Source organism: Dromiciops gliroides, chromosome 1 (genome assembly GCF_019393635.1).
Source record: "Dromiciops gliroides isolate mDroGli1 chromosome 1, mDroGli1.pri, whole genome shotgun sequence".
Taxonomy (NCBI): Eukaryota; Metazoa; Chordata; class Mammalia; order Microbiotheria; family Microbiotheriidae; genus Dromiciops; species Dromiciops gliroides.
Genome location: NC_057861.1, coordinates 587,456,229 through 587,479,000, shown reverse-complemented (window position 1 = coordinate 587,479,000; position 22,772 = coordinate 587,456,229). Strand labels below are relative to the sequence as shown.

The 22,772-nt window shown below is 42.6% G+C and overlaps 1 protein-coding gene across 1 annotated transcript in view; it reads right to left on the bottom strand.

The window, feature by feature from the left end:
• The window catches only part of LOC122752259, a 183,301-nt gene that overhangs the window by 123,444 nt on the left and 37,085 nt on the right, over positions 1-22,772 (bottom strand). The window contains exons 10-24 of the mRNA XM_043999277.1: positions 20,460-20,642; positions 19,522-19,674; positions 19,143-19,287; positions 17,081-17,239; positions 15,785-15,909; positions 12,743-12,958; positions 11,567-11,722; positions 11,299-11,483; positions 8,008-8,190; positions 7,512-7,603; positions 6,721-6,884; positions 5,786-5,945; positions 4,607-4,686; positions 1,375-1,555; positions 213-368 (exon numbers count right to left, since the gene is read on the bottom strand). Of these exons, the coding sequence (XP_043855212.1) occupies positions 213-368; positions 1,375-1,555; positions 4,607-4,686; positions 5,786-5,945; positions 6,721-6,884; positions 7,512-7,603; positions 8,008-8,190; positions 11,299-11,483; positions 11,567-11,722; positions 12,743-12,958; positions 15,785-15,909; positions 17,081-17,239; positions 19,143-19,287; positions 19,522-19,674; positions 20,460-20,642 (2,338 nt within the window). The remainder of the gene's footprint in view (positions 1-212; positions 369-1,374; positions 1,556-4,606; positions 4,687-5,785; positions 5,946-6,720; positions 6,885-7,511; positions 7,604-8,007; positions 8,191-11,298; positions 11,484-11,566; positions 11,723-12,742; positions 12,959-15,784; positions 15,910-17,080; positions 17,240-19,142; positions 19,288-19,521; positions 19,675-20,459; positions 20,643-22,772) is intronic.

Below are 22,772 nucleotides of genomic sequence, written 5' to 3'. Positions count from 1 at the left end.
TTTCTCTGTACCTCAGTTTCCTCATCTGTAAAATGAAAGAGTTGGACTCAATGACTTCTAAGGTCCCATCCAGATCTAAATCCATGATCCATTTCTCAATAAGGAAGGACATTAGATTCCTAAATAGACAGGATGCTGAACTGGGGTCGACAGGTCCAAGGATCCAGTCCAACTTTCCCAGGAAATGTGACACTCACAAAATGGTACAATACCTAGGAGCCCGTATTTTATCCTTAGGGCATTGGTCCAGAGGCTCCCTCTCTGCTGCAATAGGCCAATGGCATGGAAACCCAAGATATCTGGGAGGTAGACCTCTGCTTCCAGTGCGTACATCTGGAGACCATCCTCTGCCTTCTTCTCCAGTACTGCTGCAGAAAGGAAGGCCCACCAGGTGACATAAAGAAACAGAGCCAAGCAGTGGAATACCAGACCCAGGGGTGAAATGGTAGCCAAGGCAAAGATCTCCAAATAGACTTAAGAAAACATGGGGTAGGGGCAGCTAGGTAGAGCAGTGGGTAAAGCACCGGCCCTGGAGTCAGGAGGACCTGAGTTCAAATCCGGCCTCAGACACTTAACACTTACTAGCTGTGTGACCCTGGGCAAGTCACTTAACCCCAATTGCCTCACTAAAAAAAAAAAAAAAGAAAGAAAGAAAGAAAGAAAAAAAAAAAGAAAACACGGGGTGGGGAGAGATGGAAGGCAGATCTGAAGCCTTGCTCCTCTAGGGTGCCAGCCAGAGGCCTAGAGAAAGAATAGGATCTGAAATTGGGGGGAGCAATGAACCCAATGGCCTGGCTTTGTTCTCAATGTTCACTGAGATGTTCACATGGAGGGTTGTGGCAGTCACTGGGAGATAGGACACCTGGGTTTTTATTCTATGCTCCGCCACTTGTGTGACTTTGTTTTTTTTGTTTGTTTGGTTTTTTTAGTGAGGTAATTGGGGTTAAGTGACTTGCCCAGGGTCACACAGCTAGTAAGTGTTAAGTGTCTGAGGCCGGATTTGAACTCAGGTACTCCTGACTCCAGGGCCGGTGCTCTATCCACTGCGCCGCCTAGCCGTCCCTCTTGTGTGACTTTGAACAATGAACTCCATCCCTCTGAGTTTCCATTTCCTCATCTATCTAGTCAGTAAATGACACTAGATGATCTCTAAGGTCCCTTCTACCCCGAACATTTTGTGCTTCTATAAGGCTGGGGAGGGGGGCAGCTGGGACCAGGGGCAGGGGAGGTGGGGAAGGAGGAGAGCCAGGACTGGGGCAGGGAAGGTGGGGAAGGAGTAGAGTGAGAAGGAAGAAGAGAGAATGGGAAGGAATTCACAATGTGAGAGGGCCACGGGGACAGGGGCTGTTTATTGCTTTGCTCCTTCCTCCTTACCTGACAAGTAGGCTTTGTCTTTCAGCATGTTCATCAGGGACACAGAGAAGGTCATCTTCCTGCCCACTTGTTTGGTGATATTGCCCATGAGAATGACAGGGCTGCCTCGTCTGATCAGCTTCGCCTCCAGCTGAGTCTCATATCTCTGTTCCCCTCTGGAGGTCTGCACATCACTCAGCCCCTGAAATAAGCACCTGTATTCTTGTCCCTCGTCCCTTTTTTTAAGTTAGGCTATTAAATCTAGTAGAAATGAAATGGGGGGGAGGGAGCGAGGGGGATTAAATTAACTCTTCCTCTATGTCCCAGTGCCCTTCTTGCTTGACTTTTAAGAGATTCTCATCTAGGAGAATTTTCTCAGAGATGATCACGTGATTGAGTTCAGAGATGCAAAGGGCAAAAGAAAGCATTGGGGCCAACTAGGGGGATAGTCATTGGCTCTGGGGGTGGGGGGTACAAATGGACCCACTAAGTAGAATTCTAATAATTCTGTGATTTCTGAAAAATAACAGTGTGCTGTCATGAACAGAGCATGGAACGGAGAGGCAGGAGACCTGAATTTTCATCCCAAACCTGTCATTAACTTATTTGATTTCTCTGCACCTCAGTTTCCATAATTGTAAAATCAGGGGCTTGAGTCAGATGACGTGTCTAGTTCAAACATTCTACAAGTCCACAATTGACAAAGATGATCAATTGATTAGATGCCCAAGTTCATCAAATGGGAGGTTATTGTGGCTATGAGACAAAGAACTTGTCTCTCAAGTCATCTTCCTGCCTACACCAGAAATGATTATTCACCCCTTTCACCCCCAAAACCCACAGCCTAATAGATGGTTGCTTTAATCACCCAGAAGCAGGTAAGTGGCAAAATGGATAGAGGTGCGGGCCTGATCTGGGTCAGGAAGACCTAAGTTCAAACATAGCCTGACTAACTGTGTGACCCCAGGCAAGAGACAACCTCTGTCTGCCTCAACTGTAAGACAGAGATAAAAACAGCACCTACCTCACAAGGTTATTATGAGGATCAAATGGAGATAATATTTATAAAGCACTTAGTACAAAGCCCGGCACACAGTAGGCACTATATTAATGCTCATCTTCTTATTCCCATTATATCTAAGCCCAGCTCCAACTGCGTTTTACTTGTGTCCCCAGGCATTTTCTTGCCAGTCCTGCCCACCTCCCTCTGCCCTTTCCAGTTGTAGAATTATAACCAAGTCAACTCCATCTTTATTCCTAGAAAGGGCATGACAATCTACTCCCCCATGGCTCCACTTACCATCCCTGTCACTTTCCAAACCAAAAGCTTCCCTAGCCACTCTTTCCCTATATACTTGTCTTCCTCTATTAGAATTCAAGTTCCCTGAGGGCAGAGGCTCTTTATTTTTGTATCCCTAGTACTTAGCACAGTGCTAAGAACACAGTATAGGGGGGTTTTTGTTTGTTTGTTTTTTGTGGGACAATGAGGGTTAAGTGACTTGCCCAGGGTCACACAGCTAGTAAGTGTCAAGTGTCTGAGGCCGGATTTGAATTCAGATCCTCCTGAATCCAGGGCTGGTGCTTTATCCACTGCACCACCTAGCTGCCCCAGTATAAGTTCTTAAAAAACGTTTTTCCTTACATTCGTTCCTTAGACATTTGATCACCTCCCTTTCCAAAGGAGTAGAGAAGGTAAGATGGCAGATGTGTTTTCCAAAAAATAGCATGTTAGCCCAGACCCCCTGGCCAGATACTGCTGAGCCTTGTAAGTATCTATACTAACAAGGATCTAAAGGTTCCCAATAAGAGAAAAATCACAAAGTAGTAAGCATTACGCAAATAATTTGGGGATAAGGGAAGTGGGAATGTTATGTATCTCTTGCAGGAATTAGCCCGTCTGAGTCAGCCTCCAAAATATGCCTTCCATCTGTCCTCTCCTCTATATTCCCACCATTACCAAACTTGTTCAAGTTTTCACACTTGGACTACTACCCCCTGTTCCAACAGATTCTTCTCATGCTGCCAGAAGAATTTTTTTTAAAGAACTCAGATTACATCACTCCTCTGCCCTACTATACCTTTCAGTGGTTCTTTTGACACTCACTGCCTGTGTGGCCTTGGGCAACTCACTTAACCTTGAACTTCAGTTTTCTCATTTGTGTAATGAAGAAGTTGGACTGGATGGTTTCTGAGGTCCCTTTCACCTATGATCTATGATTCTAGGTATAAAACCCAAACTCTCAAATCTGACTTTTATGGCTATCCAAAATCTGACGTCACTCAATTTTTTCAATTAAGTGGCTCTATGGGTAAAACCATTGACTTTAAGTCAGGAAGACCTGAATTCAAATCCAGACCCAGGCACCTGCTAGCTGTATGACCCAGGGCAAGTCACTTAACCCTGTTTGCCTCAGTTTCTTCATCTGTAAAATTAGCTGGAGAAGGAAAAGGCAAACTGCTTGCCAAGAAAATCCCAAATGGGGTTGCAGTCAGATACAACTGAAAATGACTCAACTACAAATTATCATTATCATTACCACTACTCTCTTTTTCTTTCTTTTTTTTTTTTGGTGAGGCAATTGGGGTTAAGTGACTTGCCCAGGGTCACACAGCTAGTAAGTGTTAAGTGTCTGAGGCCATATTTGAACTCAGGTCCTCCTGAATCCAGGGCCGGTGCTCTATCCACTGTGCCACCTAGCTGCCCCTGCCACTACTCTCTTAACAGACCATGCTCAAGCCACAAGCCACTGGTTTCTTCACCATACCCCAAATGTTCATCATGCCATTTGCTACTCACAAAATTTCACTGTCCCTTCCCTGCTTTCTGAATTCCTACCCACACTTCAAGGCCAAGCTGAAATGCCACATCCTTCATGAAACCTTCTTTGAGGTCTTCTCCCCACCCCTTCCAATACCATCCCTAGGTAGACATGATCTTGCCCTCCTTTAAATTCTTATACAGTCTATGTCTACTCTTACTACCCCATTCACTTATCACATTTTAATTTTTATTATAATTATTTGTATAGTTCTCTTATCTCCTAGACTATAAACTCCTTAAAGGCAAGGACTATAGTTTATTCAACTCTGGTATATTGTATACGGTAACGACTTAATAAAGGCTCTTGATGCTTTGCTTTGTTGTAACAAAAAATGTAAAACAAATGGTAAGGTAAGTCTCTAACAATTAAATATATATGTAAAGCTTAGTTGTAAAGCCTGTTGAAATGAACTTTGGGGTCCATGGACCAACCTTGATGTAGTAGACGGCCTTTTCATCCAAGATCATTTCCAGGTGGCCAAAACGGGTGCTATGGAGAGAATCAATTTTTCCTGTTGGGAAAGAACACGTGGATGAATTTCCATCAAAATATTATATGAAGAAAGGGGGCAAAAAAAAGAGTAATACTTTGACTTAGTACTTTCAAATTCAAGCTCCTACTTCTAAATGTGAAATCCAGCCATGCGGTGAAATAAACTAGGCTCTGGGCCTATGAATATTTAGCCAGGCCCTACCCAATTTCCCCTACACAACTTCAGCTGATCCTGTTACTGGGTGGTCTGAGACCTCTATACTTTCAATTCAAGCTGTATGTAAGCCAGAGGCAATGTTGGGGAAGGCAGCATAAAAATATGTGTTTTAGGGGGTTTTGTTGACCACATGAGTCAACAGTGTGAAACTACAACTTAAAAATAAAACACTAATGTGATTATAGGCTGCATTAGTATTATTCAATCTGTAAGCATTTATTAAGCTCACTATATGCTATGCACCTGTGCTACGTGCTAGGAATACAACAAAGAAAGGCTAACACAGAATAGCCCCAGCAACTGGACTCACATAAGATCCAGATCAGGAAAAGCGATAGCCCCATTGTACTTTGTGCTGATCAGACGACACATGAAGTATTTACTGTGATCACTTTAAAGGAGCCACATTTCAGAGGGACATTGACAAACTCCAGTGGGTCCAAAGGAGAAAGTGATTAGGTTGGTGAAGGATGTGGAAATCAAGCCATAAAAAGCATGGTTGAATGAACTAAGAATGTTTAGCCAGTAGAAGAGAAGACTGGGGTCAGAGTGGAATATCACCATGCATGAAGTGCCTCCCTGTCACTGGATTTGCTTAAATGGTGACTGTAGGCCAGGGAAATTACAGCAAGGATCCCTATGGTTGGAAAGAAGTTAGATTAGATGTTTCTCTGTCACTTCCAGGACCATGTTTTTGTCTTTCTTTGTTTTCCTGATGCTTAGAAGAGCCTTGCAACAATGTGTGCTTAATAAATGTTTATTGAGGGAGATGTCCTTCCCAGATTTAAGGTTCTGTGGATAATTACACACATCACCCTAAGGAATCACCAAAAAAAGATTCAGCTACTGGATAAGGGTACATTAACAAGTCATTCTACAATCTCATCTTTTGTACACATACCATCCACCTTGATTTTTTTCTTGGGATGAAGCAGCTTGATTCGGAGTTTCTTCTGAGGCACACTGAAGCTGAGATCCACACCTACATCCCTAGGTCTTTCTGACTTTGGTGTGCCCATAAAGAAATGGATGGTGGCTTCTTCAGGGATCCAACTCTCCTTCTGGAAATACAAAAGGCTCCCTCACCTCTTGGAAATCCCTTCCAATATTAAGATTTTATAACCCTTTGGCAAGTATCACCTTCCCTTTTAGGTCTCAGGGCTCTCAATCCCCACCCTACCTTCAACCTCTTTTGACTGCTCCTCCAAAAAAAACAACTGAGAATCTCATGGAGTCTCATCTGAGTCTCTCCTAAAATCTGAGACATTCTTGAAAAAGTTATATTGTTTAGCACAAACAAAAAAGAAGCTCGGGTATTAGTGTTTACGAGTGAAATTTATACAGAATCCTGCTGTAGAGTATTAAGGCTAGAAGGGACCTTTGAGATAACCTAGTCATAAATCCTCAGAATGTTCAATCTAGAAAGAACCTGAGAAATCATTAAATCAGAGAACCACAGAGCATGAGAGTTTGAAAGGGCTCTTGCAGATCATCTAGTCTGACCCTCTCATTTGACAGAGGACAATGGGGCCCAGAGAGATTTAAAAAAAAAAAAAACTTACCCAAGGACACACTGCAAGTTAGGGACAAAACTGGGATTAGAAGCCAGGCCACCTAATTCCTATGCCTGTGTTCTTCCTGCTCTATCCTGCTGTTTTGAGCAGTTTTCACTCAGCCAAGCAGCTGAACTGGGAGGCCAGATTGAGCCAGAGGGTGGTTTGTGGGAACAAACAGCACTGGCCATGCTGTGGTAGCTGAGACACAACCAGACTGAGGTCACATCGATAGGTTCATGATGGGGATAGAGAAGGGGGGAAGAATCTTGTTTGGCCCTACCTGAGGAATGTAAGTATAGGCAGCTTCTAGCAGGTACTGTTGCAGTCCCTTGTCCTGCTTCGTTAATGTCACTGCTGCAGTTATTGGCAGAGCAAGAGAGAAAGGCTGGCCCCGAGATGGGTAAGACACTTGGGAACACATCTTCCAGCCCCAAATGCGAGATTCTGGAGAGACACAAGAAAGGGTGACAGTACAGAGATGGTGGTGGTACACTGTTGGCTGGTGGATCCCAATTACAGGGTGATCAATAACCAATAGCTGCATCCTTGTCTTACTGCTGATCCTGGAATGCTGGGGAAATGGGTGAAGTCCTAAATAGGGTCATGGACACACAACTCCCTCGTTTTCCCCACACCTCTAGGGTTCTATTCCATGAAAAGAGGCTCCATCATCTTAAAATTCCTAAGGGAATTCAGGCTTGCTTCTTTGAAAGGAAGGATGATATTGAAACACCTGAGTTTATATAGAAGACTAGAAAATCTGGACATTGTCATTATTCTTGAGATTTGTCATTTCTGTTGTTTTGGGGCCACCCTGAACCTTATCATAGCACATTTCCAGTAATAGACATATATGCAGCATTATATCCACACTGTTTCTAAATCCATTCTTTTAGGGACCCAGGAACTGATCAAACATGTCCAGGGCTTCCTAAATTTACAGTAATATTCCCCCTAACATTCCTCTGAACAAGAAGGAGACACTTAAGGGTCTGGAGTCAGCTCCTTTACCTACATACCCCACAAGATTTTCCCTCTCAAGATGGAGGAATGATGAGGTTGGCTACCTACCTTCCTCTCCAGTGCAGGACTGCATCTCTGAAGGGCTGTTTAATTGGTCAATATTCATCGCACCATCCACGGTCGTGAGATACAGCTTAGAGCTGAGAGAAAGACAATGGCTAATTCTGGAGTCTTCCACTTAACTCACCCAAGCTACTAGATGCATCTTAGATGATTTCCATTGCTGACCTCACCACCTCATGAGCAAAAGCCTAAGAGATGGTTAATACCTGAGACAAACCATGTCCAAAGGGAAGATGGGAAATGGAGCTAAGGCCAGGGCTGACTCCTTCTTAAATATCTGGTAAAACATGGTCCCGGGCAGCTAGGTGGCGCAGTGGTTAAAGCACTGGCCCTGGAGTCAGGAGGACCTGAGTTCAAATCCAGCCTCACACACTTGACACTTACTAGCTGTGTGACCTTGGGCAAGTCACTTAACCCTCATTGCCCCATTTAAAAACAAAACAAAACCAAAAAAACATGGTCCCTTTCTCCTTGGGCCTACCTGAAATTCACCAGTTCCATGGATTCCTCAGGCGTATTCAGGAACATCTTGAGCTCCTGCCCCCTTTTCACTGTGATTCCTCCATCAAGGCTGGTGGAACTTCGGATGCCAGTTACCCACTTCACCCCTGCTTTCCCATGGAAGCCTGCCACACCCATCTGAGCTGAGATCTGTATTAAGGCACTAAAGTGAAATATATAGACAAGTTGCAGTTGGTAAACCAAATATGGTAGAGGTTTCTTAGGAGAAGCAGTTAAAATGAAAGCAGAGAACAGAGTGAGAGCTTGGAATCAGGAAGACCTGAGTTCACATCTTGCCTCAGATATCTACAAGCTGTGTGACTCTGGGCAAGTCACTTAAGCCTCAGTTTTCTCATCTGCAAAAATGGAGATAGCAATAGCACCTACCTCCCAGGGTTGTTAGGAAAATCAAACAGAGCATATATAAAGTGCTTTGCAAATCTTAAAACACTGTAAAAATGTTAGCTATTATTATTATTAGTGTCAGGAAAACTATAGTCCCAGAGTCGTACTCTCTACCAACTCTCAGTCTTACTTCTTTCTCTGTCCACCATGCCTTCTGTAAGTGAACAGAGTCCTAGGATATATAGTATTTCCCAAATATGGAAAATGAATATTTCATTTTACATCATTATGTAAGGAATCTGTGATTTCATCCAAAGGCTAACTCCTATTGTAACCCATTTGTAACCTATAAAAGTTAAATATGGGGCAGCTAGGTGGTGCGGTGGATAGAGCACCGGCCCTGGAGTCAGGAGTACCTGAGTTCAAATCCGGCCTCAGACACTTAACACTAGCTGTGTGACCCTGGGCAAGTCACTTAACCCCAATTGCCTCACTTAAAAAAATTTTTTTTAATTAAAAAAATAAGTTAAATATGGAAATCAGAAAAATTAAATGATTTGTCCATGGTCACACAGTAAGTATCCAAGGTAGGAGTTGTACCCATAGTGGACCCCCTAGTATCCAGTGAGTGCACTGCCCACCAAGCCATTCTGCCTCTTTTCATTCCACATTTTACTATTTGTCTTCATAGTCTCATAGATCTAAAGCAGAGGCCTTCTACCTATCACTTAGCACAATACCTGGCATATAGTAGGTGCTTAATAAATGTTTATTGATTAACCAATTAACGTCCATCTTTTTTGTTTGTTTGTTTTTCAAGGAAATGAGGGTTAAATGACTTGCCCAAGGTCACACAGCTAGTGTCAAGTGTCTGAGGCTGGATTTGAACTCGGGTCCTCCTGAATCCAGGGTTGGTGCTTTATCTACTGCGCCACCTAGCTGCCCCCTGATTGATCATTTAAGACTCTCAGTTTGCAGATGAGGAAACTGAGACCCAAAGAGGTTAAGAATTTGCCCAAAGGGGGCAGCTAGGTGGTGCAGTGGATAAAGTACTGGCCCCGGATTCAGGAGGACCTGAGTTCAAATCTGACCTCAGTCACTTGACACTTACTAGCTGTGTGACCCTGGGCAAGTCACTTAACCTCAATTGCCTCACAAAAAAAAATAATAATTTGCCCAAAGGCCCAGAGATAGAAAGTATCAGAGAGGAGGGATTTGAACCCAAGTCCTCTGACTACTGAACCAAAGCTCTTTCTACTCTCCCATTTTGCCCCAAATTTCTTGTTTTTGTTGTTGTTTTTTCAGTTGTGTCTGATTCTTTGTGATTCCATTTGGGTTTTCTTGGCAAAGATACTGGAAGTACTTTGCTATGCCCTTCTCCAGCTCATTTAACAGATGAGGAAACTGATGCAAACAGGGTTAAGTGACTTGCCCGGGGTAACACAGCTAGTAAGTGTCTGAGGCCAGATTTGAACTCAAGAAGAGGAGTCTTCTAGTTCCATATTCAGTGTTTTATGCACTCTGCCACCACCTAGCTGCCCTTAAATTTCTTTTTACATGTTTTCAAATATATACACACATACACACAAGCACACATGTATATTATATAATATGATATATAAGTGGAGAGACAATTTCAGCTAGGTTAGTTTACTGTTTAAAGTTAAACCCAAAAAAATCAATGCTAACAACCAGAACTAGAAAGGTGACATCAGTACAGTTTCCTGGAAACTTGGAGTCAAAAGACATGGATTCATCTTTTAACTGCAGCAATTATTATTAGCTAGGGTAATCTTGTGATCCTGAGTAAGGCACAACCTCATACAGCCTCAGTTTTCTCATCTGTAAAATGGAAATGATATTTTCACAACTGAAAATAAAATATAAACTCACCTATTAATTTTTTAAACCCCTCCATAACCTGGCCTCCACCTACCTTTCCGGCCTTATTGGATATTACTTTCCTTCCTCTATTTTGGGAGGCAGCTAAACTGGCCTTTTCTCTGTGTCTCACTCACAATAGTCCATCTCCTCTCTCCATGCCTTTGCACCGACCGTCCCCCAAACTTAGAACATACTCTCTCCTTACCTCTGCCTCACAGAGATCCTCTCTTCCTTTAGAATTCAGCTCAGGTATTAGAATTCAGCTCAGGTACAATGTTTGCATGGAACCTTTCCTGATTCCCCTCAAATGCTATCTGTGTGTATGCCTGAGAGAGGGAACAGGGTGGGGATAGTGACAGAGAGAAAGGTACTCAAGGACAGAGGGAGAGAGACTGCTCATTATTGTACTTAACAAGAAGAAAGGGAAAAGGTGCTTTGAGATCTTCATCTGAGAGTCAGAGGCAGCAATGGGGGAGCAGAGCTGAGGAAAATGCTGAACGAAGCCCTGACCAAAGCAGAAAGTGACCAGTAAGAGGTAGACAACAGGTTAGACCATGTGTTCAGAGTGCCTTCCCTCCCAAACTGCCTTGTATTTAAGTACTTTAAATATCTTTTTTTTTTTTTTTTAGTGAGGCAATTGGGGTTAAGTGACTTGCCCAGGGTCACACAGCTAGTAAGTGTTAAGTGTCTGAGGCCGGATTTGAACTCAGGTACTCCTGGCTCCAGGGCCAGTGCTCTATCCACTGCGCTACCTAGCTGCCCCTTTAAATATCTTTTAATTCACTTTATATTTATCCTGTATGTACTCCCAGGATTGTTATATGGATCAAATGAAATAATATGCATAAGGTAATGTAAGAACCATAAAGGCTTACATAAATGTGAGCTGTTTCTATTGTTCTAAAGTTGTCCCCTAGCCCAAAAGGATGATTCCATTCAGCTCCATGGCTTCCTCTACCCTTCTTCTGCAGCAGGTAAGAGCCATGGCAGGGACGTATGAGAATTGGCACTTCAGTACCTACACTTTGGACAGCTCTGGTACCTTGGCTTGATATAGCCCTCTAAGGAGAAATCCGAAAGCTGCTTGAAGTCCACGGTCCCTCGAATCCGGATGTTGATGGCAGCTGAAGCATTCAAAGCTAATTGCACAGGGAGGCCAGACAGAGTTGGAAAGGATCGCTCTTCTGTGGCCAAACTCAGTCTCCTGTTAATCTGCACCTCCTGACCCTGCAGTCAAAGGGAGGGGATTGACTTCACTTCCGGTCAACCATCAGCTCCCAAGCCCAGAGGCGGCTCCACCCCACATATACCTTGAGGAGCTTGACGGTCAGTTCAGCCAGGTTCAGGGAGTACCTCTTCATGTGGCTTTTCACAGCCCCACAGTCCACAAAGCTAAGCTCATTCCCAAAGATTTTCAGACTGAGACCACACTGCAGGTCCTTCCTCTTTCCCCACCTTTGAGTCACCTGGGCAAGTAAGAATCAGAAAAGTTAGAATTAGTGGGCACCAGTGGTAGAGGTCATCTTGCCCAGCACACATCCTTTATTTTTATTTCACTTTCTTTTCATAGAATCAAAGCATCATAGATTTATAGTTGGAAGGGACCTTAAAGTTTATTGAGTTTCACCCCTTTATTCTATTTTTTTTTGGACGATACCTGTGACTTGATTGATATAAGGGAACTCTCAGTGAGGAAGTCCCCTCCACTTATGCAGGTCAGGACCTCCTCAGTCTCAGAGAGCTGCCTGGAATGATATGCCACACAGACACTATGCATCCGAGGCAAGATTTGAACCTAGAAATTCCCGACTTCAAGGGGGGTTAGCCATCCACCTTTTCCTCAACCTCTTCATTTTAATGAGGGCAAACCAAGGCCTTGAGATGGGGAATAACTTACTTAAGGTCATACAGGTGGATAGAAGAGGAACCAGGATTTGAATCTAGATCCTCCAATTCCAAACCCACCACTGCACATTGTTTCCTCCCAAGCTTGATGCTCAGATGGGATTTTGTAAGAGGTTTGGGGTTATCCAGTCCACCCCCTCCTTTTACAGATGAGTTAGCTGAGACCCACAAAGGTTAAGTGACTTGACCAGGGTCACACAGATAGGAAGTAGCTAAGGCAGTATTTGAACTTAGGTTTTCCTGATTTCCCCAGGGGAAAAGGTCTGGATATGGAAGAAAAGGGAAAAGATGTGAAGGGTCAGGATAGAGGGAATCTAGATTAACCTTGGGGTAAGATGAGGAGCAGAGCATGATTCCAAGCATTGTTCATATAGAAAGAGCAGGCACAGCTATGCCCTAGAGATTTATATAAGTGGGAGAATATACACTATCTCACTGATGTACGAATCATCCTCCCTACTCTGATCACTTCTAAATGGCTTCAATATTTCTAAAAGCTTGTCCCAGAGCCCCTGAAAGGATGATGGGTATCGTATAGGTGTGGGTAAGACAATGGCTGTGGGTCTATAAAATTTCCTTACCTTTTCCTGGAGCTCCTTCATCTTACTATGCCTCTGGCCTGAGCACCCTATCCTTGCCAACCCCGACTTCTTCTCATTGACTCCATCTGCCAGTTCCGTGTCAGTATCTGGTTTGGTCCCACTTTTCTCCTCATCGTCCCAGAATGCTGCCATTGCCGACTGCCTACCAAACAACCTGTAAGCCAGCTTTTCCGCATTTTCTACCCGGAGCCCAAGCTGAGAAAAGAAGCACATTCAGAATAGGCAGTGGGGATTTTGCAGAATTGGATCAGATAGAATCTTGGGAAGCTTATGGGAAAGCTGCAATTACAACCTCCTGGGTTCCATTAGGATTGGAGAAAGGGAACAGATTTGGAAAGTACCTAAGTCTAACGTGGTCCAAGGAGACCTACCAGCTTCAAGGGATACAGTCAGTTGAGATCTTCTCCTGGAACAATCACATGGATGCTACCAAGAATTTGTATGTATCTGACAAACATTTATTAAGCACCTATTGTATGCCAGGTACCATGCTAGACACTAGTCAGGCATTAAAAAATGAAACAAAATACAAAGAAATAATAACAAATAAACATAATAATGATTAATAAATAAATAATGTGATGAAATAAATAAATAAAATGAAACCGTGCCGGCATGCCAGGAGCCCATAGTAAATAGAAAATCCACTCCAAGTAATTTTAGTGGGCAAATGACTGGTGTTAGCAAGTGAAGGAATTAATATAGGTCTCTTGTAAGAGATAAAACTTGAACTGAAACCTGAAGGAAACTAGGCATTCTAAAAGACACAGGTGAGGAGAGTGAATTCTCAAGATCTCATAGATTCAGAGTTGGAAGAGACCTTTAGAGGTCCTCAAATCCAATCCACCCATTTGATAGATGAGGAAACTGAGGCACAGACATATAAGTGGTGTGTTTTGCCACACGGCTACCCAGTGTCTGAGTGGGTATTTGAATTCAAGTCTTCCTGATTCCAAATCTAGTGCTCTACCTTAGACATGCTGGAGAGCCTGAGCAAAGGCATGGGGCAGAAGATGGAAAGTCATATGACCAGGAACAGCAAAATGTCTAGTTTGGTTGGAATGTAGAGTACATGAAGGGAATAAGGTGAAATCTATTCGAAAAGGTAGGCTGGAACCAGACCATGGCAGGTTTAAACAAAAGGTTTGGGAGGAAAGCTTCCTAAATAAATCATGGAGGTACTCTGAGCCTCAGTATCCTTATCCATAAAATGGGGGTAACAGTACTTGCACTACCTATCTTACAGGTTTTACTATGAGGAAAGTATTTTGTAATTATTAAGTGTAATACTAATGGTTGTTGATATTTAAATATCACTTTAAGGTTTAAAAAGCACTTCTATAGTCATTATCTCATTTGACCCTCACAACAAGCCTCCGAGGTAGGCACTATAAGGTATTCCATATCACACAGGAGGAAACTGAGACTCGGAAAGGCTAAATTATTTATTTGCCCATGGACATACAACTAAAGTCAACCTAGGTCTACAAATCAATTCCATACATGACCTATCTGGGTCTCATAGGCTCATGGGATCAAAGTGACCTTAGAAGTCATTAAGTCTAACCCCTTCATTTTACAGAAAAGGAAATTGTCACACCCAGAGGTGAAACGACTTGTCTAGTGTCAGAGGCGAGAGTTTAACATTTGACCTTACTCTCCCTCCTACATTCTGTCATTCAGCCAAAGTGGCCTTCTCTCTGTTCCTGTCTTCCTGCCTTTGAAATGGTTCCTGGAATGCACTATTTACTTATCTTTTCCTTCAAAGAGTTACACTTTTTGTTTAAGATGAAATTTAGGCACTCTCTTACATGAAGCTTTTCCTTATCCCCCCAATTTTTAGTGCTTTCCCTCTTAGACTACCTTTATTTTATATAAATATCTTGATATAGATATTTATGTAGATATCAATAGCTATCTATATAATTATACCTATCTTTATCTATATAGATATCTATACCTCTCTAAATATAGATAGATATCTATATCTAGATAGATATAATAGATATACCTATTTATTAACCTTTTAGTCACATTTATATATTTCTTTCACTTTCTTAATTTATATTTAGATGTTTTAACATTTATATTAGATATTTTATATATTTTTACATTTACCTGTTAGCTCTCCCTCTTCCATTAGAATATAAGTTCCTTTACTATTGTGGTATGAGAAATGATGAGTAAGATGGTTTCAAAGAAACCTGGGAATACTTATGTCAACTGATGCAAAGTGAAGTGAGTAGAACCAGGAAAACATTACATACAATATTGCAACAATGATCAACTATGAAAAACTTAGCTATACTGATTAATATAATGATACAAGGCAATTCCAAAGGACTCTTGATGAAAAATGCTATGTCCAGAGACAGAAGTGAAGAATTTTGAGTATAGACTGAAAATATAATCTTTTTTTCCCTTTTAAAAATTTTCATGCCTTTTTTGGCAACATGGCTAATAAAGAAATGTTTTTACATAAGTTCACACATATCATTGATATAATATTGCCTGCCTTCTCAATGGAGAGGGGCAGGAAGAAGGGAAAGAATTTGGAACTCAAAAATTTTTTTAAAAGAATGTTAAAGGGGGCAGGCAGCTAGGTGGTACAGTGGATAAAGTACTAGCCCTGGATTCAGGAGGACCTGAGTTCAAATCCAGCCTTAGACACTTGATACTTACTAGCTGTGTGACTCTGAGCAAGTCTCTTAACCCTCATTGCCCCCCCCAAAAAAAAGAATGTTAAAAATAATAATTTAAAAGTTTAAAAAAGAATGTAAGTTCCTTGTGGGTAGGGATCATTTTATTCTTTATACTTCTATCTCCAATACCTAGCACAGTGCCTCACACATGATAGGTACTTAGTAAATACTTGTTGATTAATTGATTGAATGTAGGGTCTTTGACTTTAAATCTAGTATTCTTTCTGCTGTGCCATGCTGCCTCATTGAGACCTTCCTAGACATCTATCTTGCTCTCCAGGAGAGAGATTTTAAAAAGGAAAACAAACTTTGTTCTTACCTCCAGAATGTTGACAGCATGGCCCATGACATGGATGGTCAGGTTGGCCATGATGGAGCGGGGGAGGAAGGAGGCTGGAGAGAAGAGCAGGGTACCCTCCAGATTGGCACCCATATTGCTGGAGGCTAGAAGGGAAGAGATTAGGGTCACAGTTCTCATCTCCCTTCTATAGCAAAGCAGTATTTTTAAGCAAGCAGTTGATTTTGAAAGTAGGTTCAAAGGCTGCAGCCTTTCCAGATGTTCTGACAGTGACAAGGGGAAAGTCTTCATTTCAGTCTTTCCCGCTTCTCTCTTAGAGTAGGGAATAGACATCTAGGGAGGTCACAGAGACAAAGGTTAAGGAAATAATAAAGGGGAAAGAAGGAAAAAAAAGTCATTAATTCAATGCCCATATGTATGTTAACTGGACTAATGGGGTCCATAGTGTGGATAATCAAAAAATACTGATAATCCCCAATCCCAACAAGAGGTCCCTGGTTCAAATGCAGGCATGAAATGTAGTGTGGTGTAGTATACAGGAAATTGCCTTGGAGTCAGGAAGACCTAGTTAGTTCAAGTTTTGTTTCTAAAACACATACTAGCAGTGTGATGAAGACAAGTCATTTAATGCCTCAATGCTTCAGAAAACTCTCTAAGATCAGGTGTTGATCCATATTAATAGAGGGAGTTTTCTCACTGGGAGTATCCCATACCAATAAAATCACAGGTCTGGTCCAAAACCAAAATGATCCCAAGAAGAAACGTTTCCCAGAACAATGCAGTTTAGCCAATCTCCTGAATGCATTCATTCCATAAATGTTTATTGAGAGTGCCCTATAAACAAGTGCCTATATCAGGCACTAAGTGATAAAATCCAGTACCTTCCCTTGTGAAATTTATGTCTACTAAGAGACACAAGATATAAACAAGTAACCACCATGGGAAATAGAATATAGTAAGTGCATTCAAGAGGCATGGAAGAGAAAAACTTCAGGCTAGAGGGATTAGGGATGGCTGGGTAGAAGAATTGGCATTTATATTGAGCCTTAAAGGAGGGATAAAATTTCAACAGGCAGAAATTGATGAAAGATTTCAAGTATGAGCAAACTCAGAAAAGGGTGGAACATATTCAGAGGACAATGAATAAGAATCCAGTTTGGCTGAGATGTAGTCTATAAGAGGGAGTAACAAAATATAAAGCTTAGGAAAAGGAGGTTGGGGCCACGTTGTGAGGGTCCAAAATGGCAGGTTTCCATCAAATCTCTTCCAAGAATTGTTAACAAGGAAAAAAAGCGAGCTGATAGTGTTTGATCATACCTGAGCGAAAGGTGATGTCCGAATAGGAGGAATGTTTCCAGGTCTCAGCTTCGAATTCCTGGCTGAGGATGTCATCAGGGAGGGAGTCCCGAAGGGAACGTTTGAGGGGGTCATCGGTCTCCAGAAGCTGAGAGAGGTGACTCCAGACAAAGGCTCCCACTGGAGCCCAGAAGAGGTGGGATGGGGAACAGGATAATCAGTGAGGAAGAAAGCAATATGCTTATAAAGTCAAGTCTGGGTGCATATTTTGGGAAGAACATTGAGAAACTGTAGATCATCCAGAGGATGGCAAGCAATAATGCCAATGTCCTTGAGATTGTCCTATATGATGATCAGGTGAAAGAACAAGAAATGTTTAGTCTGAAGAAGAAAAGCCTTAAAGGGAACCGGAGAGCTGTTTCAAGCTTTAGAAGAGCTCTTGTGTGCAACAAGGATTTGGGCAGGAGCCAGAAGTAATAGGTAGAAATGAAGTTAGGCTCCACATAAGGAAAAATATTTTAATAATCAGAGTTGTCAAACAGTGGAATGGCCTGCCATGAGAAATAGTGGGTTCCCTCCCACTAGCAGTCATCAAAGCAGTCTCCATGATGGATTGGTGGCATGTTGGGTTCAAATTTGTTGGAAACATTGTCGAAATTCTTTTTCAGGGGTGGGTTGAACTAAATGGCCCCTGAATCCCTTTCAACTCTGCAATTCTAAGATACTAATGAGAGATACCAAGCTTTTCAGGACCCCTGCTGGGGGGGGGGGAAGACTATATATCCCTACATACCAATGCTTCCCCTAATGACTTGTTTCCATAGCCCGTGCCCTGGGAAAATGGAAAGCCAAAGGACATTTTTTGAAATCTGGAAATTTATCTTATAATCAGGATCCTGACACTGTTTTTATGTCAGTCTGGCCTTAGGACAAAAAGACTAATGGTTCCTGAAACATTTTATGGGAGAAGGATTCTCTTAGGTTTTTTTGGTGGGGGAGAGAAGTGGGACTCTGAGTTTTCTGAGCTTCTGGCTATTGTGAAGCTCAAATGAGGTAATTTAGGATAAAAGAGTTAGAGTTGGAAGGAACCTCCAAGATTACCTAGTCTAATCCTCTAGATAAGGAAACAATTATGCTAAAAATCCTATGGAGAAAAAAACAAACCTCTAAAGGACTATGCAAGTATAGACAGGAAGCTGAGATATCAGTGTTCTAATCCTATGCTTGTGACCAAGGACAAATCCCAATTTTCAGAGCATTAGTTTCCTCATCTACAAAAATGGGAGTTAGGGGGCAGCTAGGTAGTGCAATGGATAAAGCACCAGTCCTAGATTCAGAAGGACCTGAGTTCAAATCTGGCCTCAGACACTTGACACTTACTAGCTGTGTGACCCTGGGGAAGTCACTTAACCGTCATTGCCCCAGAAAAAAAATAGGAGTTGACTGATGTGGTCTCTCAGATTCCCTCCACCTAAAAGTCTATGACTTTTTCCTTATAATTCTCACTTACAATTATTATTACTTCAACATCATTTTGTTTCATATCAGCCCCAACATGATCCATTTCCATTCACCAAACACAGTCTATTCTACAGTCTATGTGGGCCTGGCCCACCAGATTCCAGGACACCATTATGCCTTCTAGAAATACTGTTTTCCCAGTCTAGACCTGTGTAACGATTGGAATGACGCCACCTGCTGGAGACTTACTGTAGAAGAGTTCCGCCCATGAAGCGAAGGTCTTTGAGGGCAAGACCAGGAGTCTTTTCTTTGGTGTCAGGAAGTGACGCGGGCTAGTGGGAGGAGGAAGGAAGAGACTGGCGCTCGCTCTGAGGCTCTTTCCTTTGGACTCTGGTGGAGAGCGGAGCTAGAAATGTGCTCTCCCTTTAATAGATAGGAATCTAGGCCTTTCTCTCTCTTTACCAAATTCTTATTCTCCTTAATAAATGCTTAAAAGTCTAACTCTTGCTAAAGCTTATAATTGATTGGCGACCACTCACTAGATATTTTAGACAGTTTAGCTAGCATTTTAGCCCTTAACACCTGGCTGGCTCTTCTCTGTGGAGTGGAGCTAATTACTGACCTTGGGTAGACTGCTCAGCTGCCTGGGTTTCACGCACCAAGGCAAATGCTTCCTCGCTGGGACATTTCATAAAGAAGTAGTAGGCAGTCATGCGTATTTCAACCTCTTCTTCTGTGGCTTGGTATAGCTGGGCAAGCTGGGAGCGCTGTCACAAGCAAATGGTAGAGTCAGCACAATTTAGATTATTGTAATGTTAAGAATGCCTCGCATTTGTAGAGCACTGGCAGTTTATAAATTTAATTCAATTCAATTCAGCAAACACATTTTAAGGCCCAAGGTCAAACAGCTGGGAGTCAGGAGAGTACACCCAAGGTGTACTGCCTTTTCCCCACTACAACCCAGGTGCCAACAAACCATAGGAACAGGGAGAGGAGCTCACGTCCACAGAGCAAGGGATCCTCCGGAAGGCCTGGATCGCAGCCAGGCGGATTGCGGGGGCATTGCTTTTTGTGGCTGCACAGGAGCTCAGGATGGGGGTGACAGGGGCCGCCGCCAAGCCTGCATTGCCAATGGCCTTCAAGATGAGCTGGAGCTGAAACAAAATGGCCAAGCATGTCGGGAGCAGGACTAAAAGTTCGGGGCATGGACCAATCCCTTCCCGTCACATAGAGCCATAGCTAAGATGAAATCACTGGGGCTTTTCCCCAGAGTGGGAGTACGTCCTTCCCAAAGAATGCTCCAACCAGGGAAGGGCAGGGGAAGGTGATACCATATCCCTGGCGAGTTGGTCCCAGGATAGGGAGGAGGCAGGGATGGGGTGTGCCAGAAAGATGCTATTTCTCCAGACCAGATGCAGTATAAGAGTTGTGAAATACCCAAGTATCCAAGGGATGAGCATTAGGTTGCATTGAGTCCCCCTGGACCACTTTTCACCCAATAAAGGGAGCCCTAGTTTCTCTGGGGAAGAAGATGTTCTCCATATCTCATTTCACTCATGGAAAGGAATACCAAAGGGACAAATGACAGGCTAAGAAGAGGCCTTTCAAACTGCTTTCTGCCCAAGGAAAGAGAAAAATTTGAGGGACCAGGCCTTCAGGGGACAAGGATTGAACTGCTCTGGGGCAGAAGGCATACCCACCCATACTGTGCTCAGTTCAAGGAGAAGACTAGCACAGCCCCAGCACAATCTATGGGCCAGGAAGCATTCCTAGTTCTCTCCCTTCACAGCTAAACTGTTCCCATTCCTCAGAACAGTCTGTGACAGCTTGGCTACTCCTGTTGTCATTGCCCCAATTTTCTTTCTTCTCCACCCAGTGTTACCTTAATCTTCCTCATCATACCTTAGTATCAGTCCCTCCAGGTTCCAGATCTCCTTACCCGGCCACTGTCCTTGGTCCCCTGAGAGCTACAGTTCTCTCCTAAGGCTTCTTTAAGGATCCTCATTAATGAGCTCACTCCAGGGAGTCGCTCACAGGCCCCACCTGCCATGCAGAGGTTGTGTACCAGGGCTGTGATGCTGAGGAAGGCACTCGGACCGGCTGCTGGGGACTGCAGCAAAGGCTAGAAACAGAAACATACTCCCGTGTCAGAACCCCACTCCTCATACACAAACACACAGAGACAGATTTTTGACTCACAGCAGGTAGGCCTCACAAGGAGTCAAATGACAAGCACTCAGGGAAATGGCCTGCCCATCTGTGTTCCACTCAATGGAACTATTATTTAGAGAGGAAAGGTTGGCCTGAGGGAAAGCGATGAAGATGAAAATCTTTTCACATTGCATCATGGATAGATGGATAGATGGATGATGGATGGATGGATGGATGGGTGGATGGGTAGATAATAGAGATTGTGTATATGTATGTATATAACCAATGTATGTTATGTTTATATATAAAATATATAAATATTATGTATAAAATGCATAAATATAAAAATCCTTATATATAAAATATACACATATTCTAATTATATATTATTTATATATTTGTATGACATCTTTTTATTACATATTTTATAACACATTTTAATAAACCATATACTAAAGTATGTTTTCTATACATAAAGTATGGTTTATATACATAAAACATTTTGCAAATCTTTTCAAAAATTGTTTTCATTTGCAAACCTGAAGATGCTGTATGAATGATACCTATTTTATTAATAGTAGCAGGAACTCTCTCATTAATTTATTCAACAAGCATTTATAAAGCACCAACTGTGTCCCAGGAATGATGTCAGGAATAAAAGGACAAAAACAACAGTTCCTGCACAAAACAAGATGTACATTGAAAATGAATTCTATGGGGCAGCTAGATGGTACAGTGGATAAAGCACCAGCCCTGGATTCAGGAAGACCTGAGTTCAAATCCGACCCCAGACACTTGACACTAGCTGTGTGACCTTGGGAAAGTCACTTAACCCTCATTGCCCTGCACCCCCCCCCAAAAAAAAGAAAAGAAAATGAATTCTAGAATCTATACAAAGTCATTTCCAGGGGTAGGGCACTAGCAGCTGGGGGTGGCAGGGAGGAAGCAATCAGGAGAGGCATCCTGTAGGTTGAGACATTATAAAGGGCAGAGTGGAGGGAATAAGGGCATTCTAAACTTGTTCTACAAAGCTATAGGGTCAAGAGATAGAATGTCCATGTAGTGGAAACATAAAGCAAGCCATCAGGTTAGAATGTAGAGTGTGCGATGGAGGATCATGTACAGCCAGCCTGGAAAAGAAGACTGGAGCCAGATTGTGAAGTATTTTTTTAGCCAAACAGAGGAATTTATACATCATCCTAGAAGCAAGAGGGAGTCACTGAAGGTTCAAATGACATGGTCAGAACTATGCTTTGGGAATATCATTTTGGCACCTGAGTGGAAGACAGATTGGAAAGGGAAGAAACTAGGGGCTGGCAGCCACAGTCCAGGTGAAGGGTGATGAGGGCCTGCACTAAAGTAGTGGGTCCTATACTTAGCACACTCTACTTTGCATGATGTATTTCTTGGCTGTATAGTAGAGCAAATAGAAGGAAGCCAAGATTCAAATTCCACCCCAGATTTACACTAGCTATTTGACCCTAGGATAGAAACTTAACCTACTCCAGAATCACTTTTGTTAGCTAAAATGGAAATAATCGTACCTGTAGGAGACAGGGTGATTCTGGGGACTGAAGGGAAACACACACACACACACACACACACACACACACACAGCACTTTGCAAACCTCAGAGTGCTATTTAAAGCATCAGCAAAATAATACAATGAGCAGAGTACTGGACCTGGAGTCAGAAAGACCTGAGTTCAAATCCAGCCTCAGTCAATTATATACTGTGTGACCCTGGAAAAGTCACTTAACCTTTGTTTGACTCTGTTTCCTTATGGTGATAATAATAGCACTTTACTACCAGGGTCATTGGGAGGATAAAATGAGATAATAGTTGTAAAATGCTTTGCAAACCTTAAGGTACTATATAAATGGCACTATATCCCTTATAAGTCTGTTCTTCTCCAGACTAAGCAATTCCAATTCCTTCACCAATAATCATGTGGTGGTGTTTCTATTCCTCCCACCCCTTTCTTATCAGTCCCATCATTGTGGTTGGTTGTCTTCCCCTAGACTTCCTCCATTCCTAAAATATGGCACCCAGAATGGAACATGATATTCCAAATGTGATCTAGGATTCTCATATTTTCCC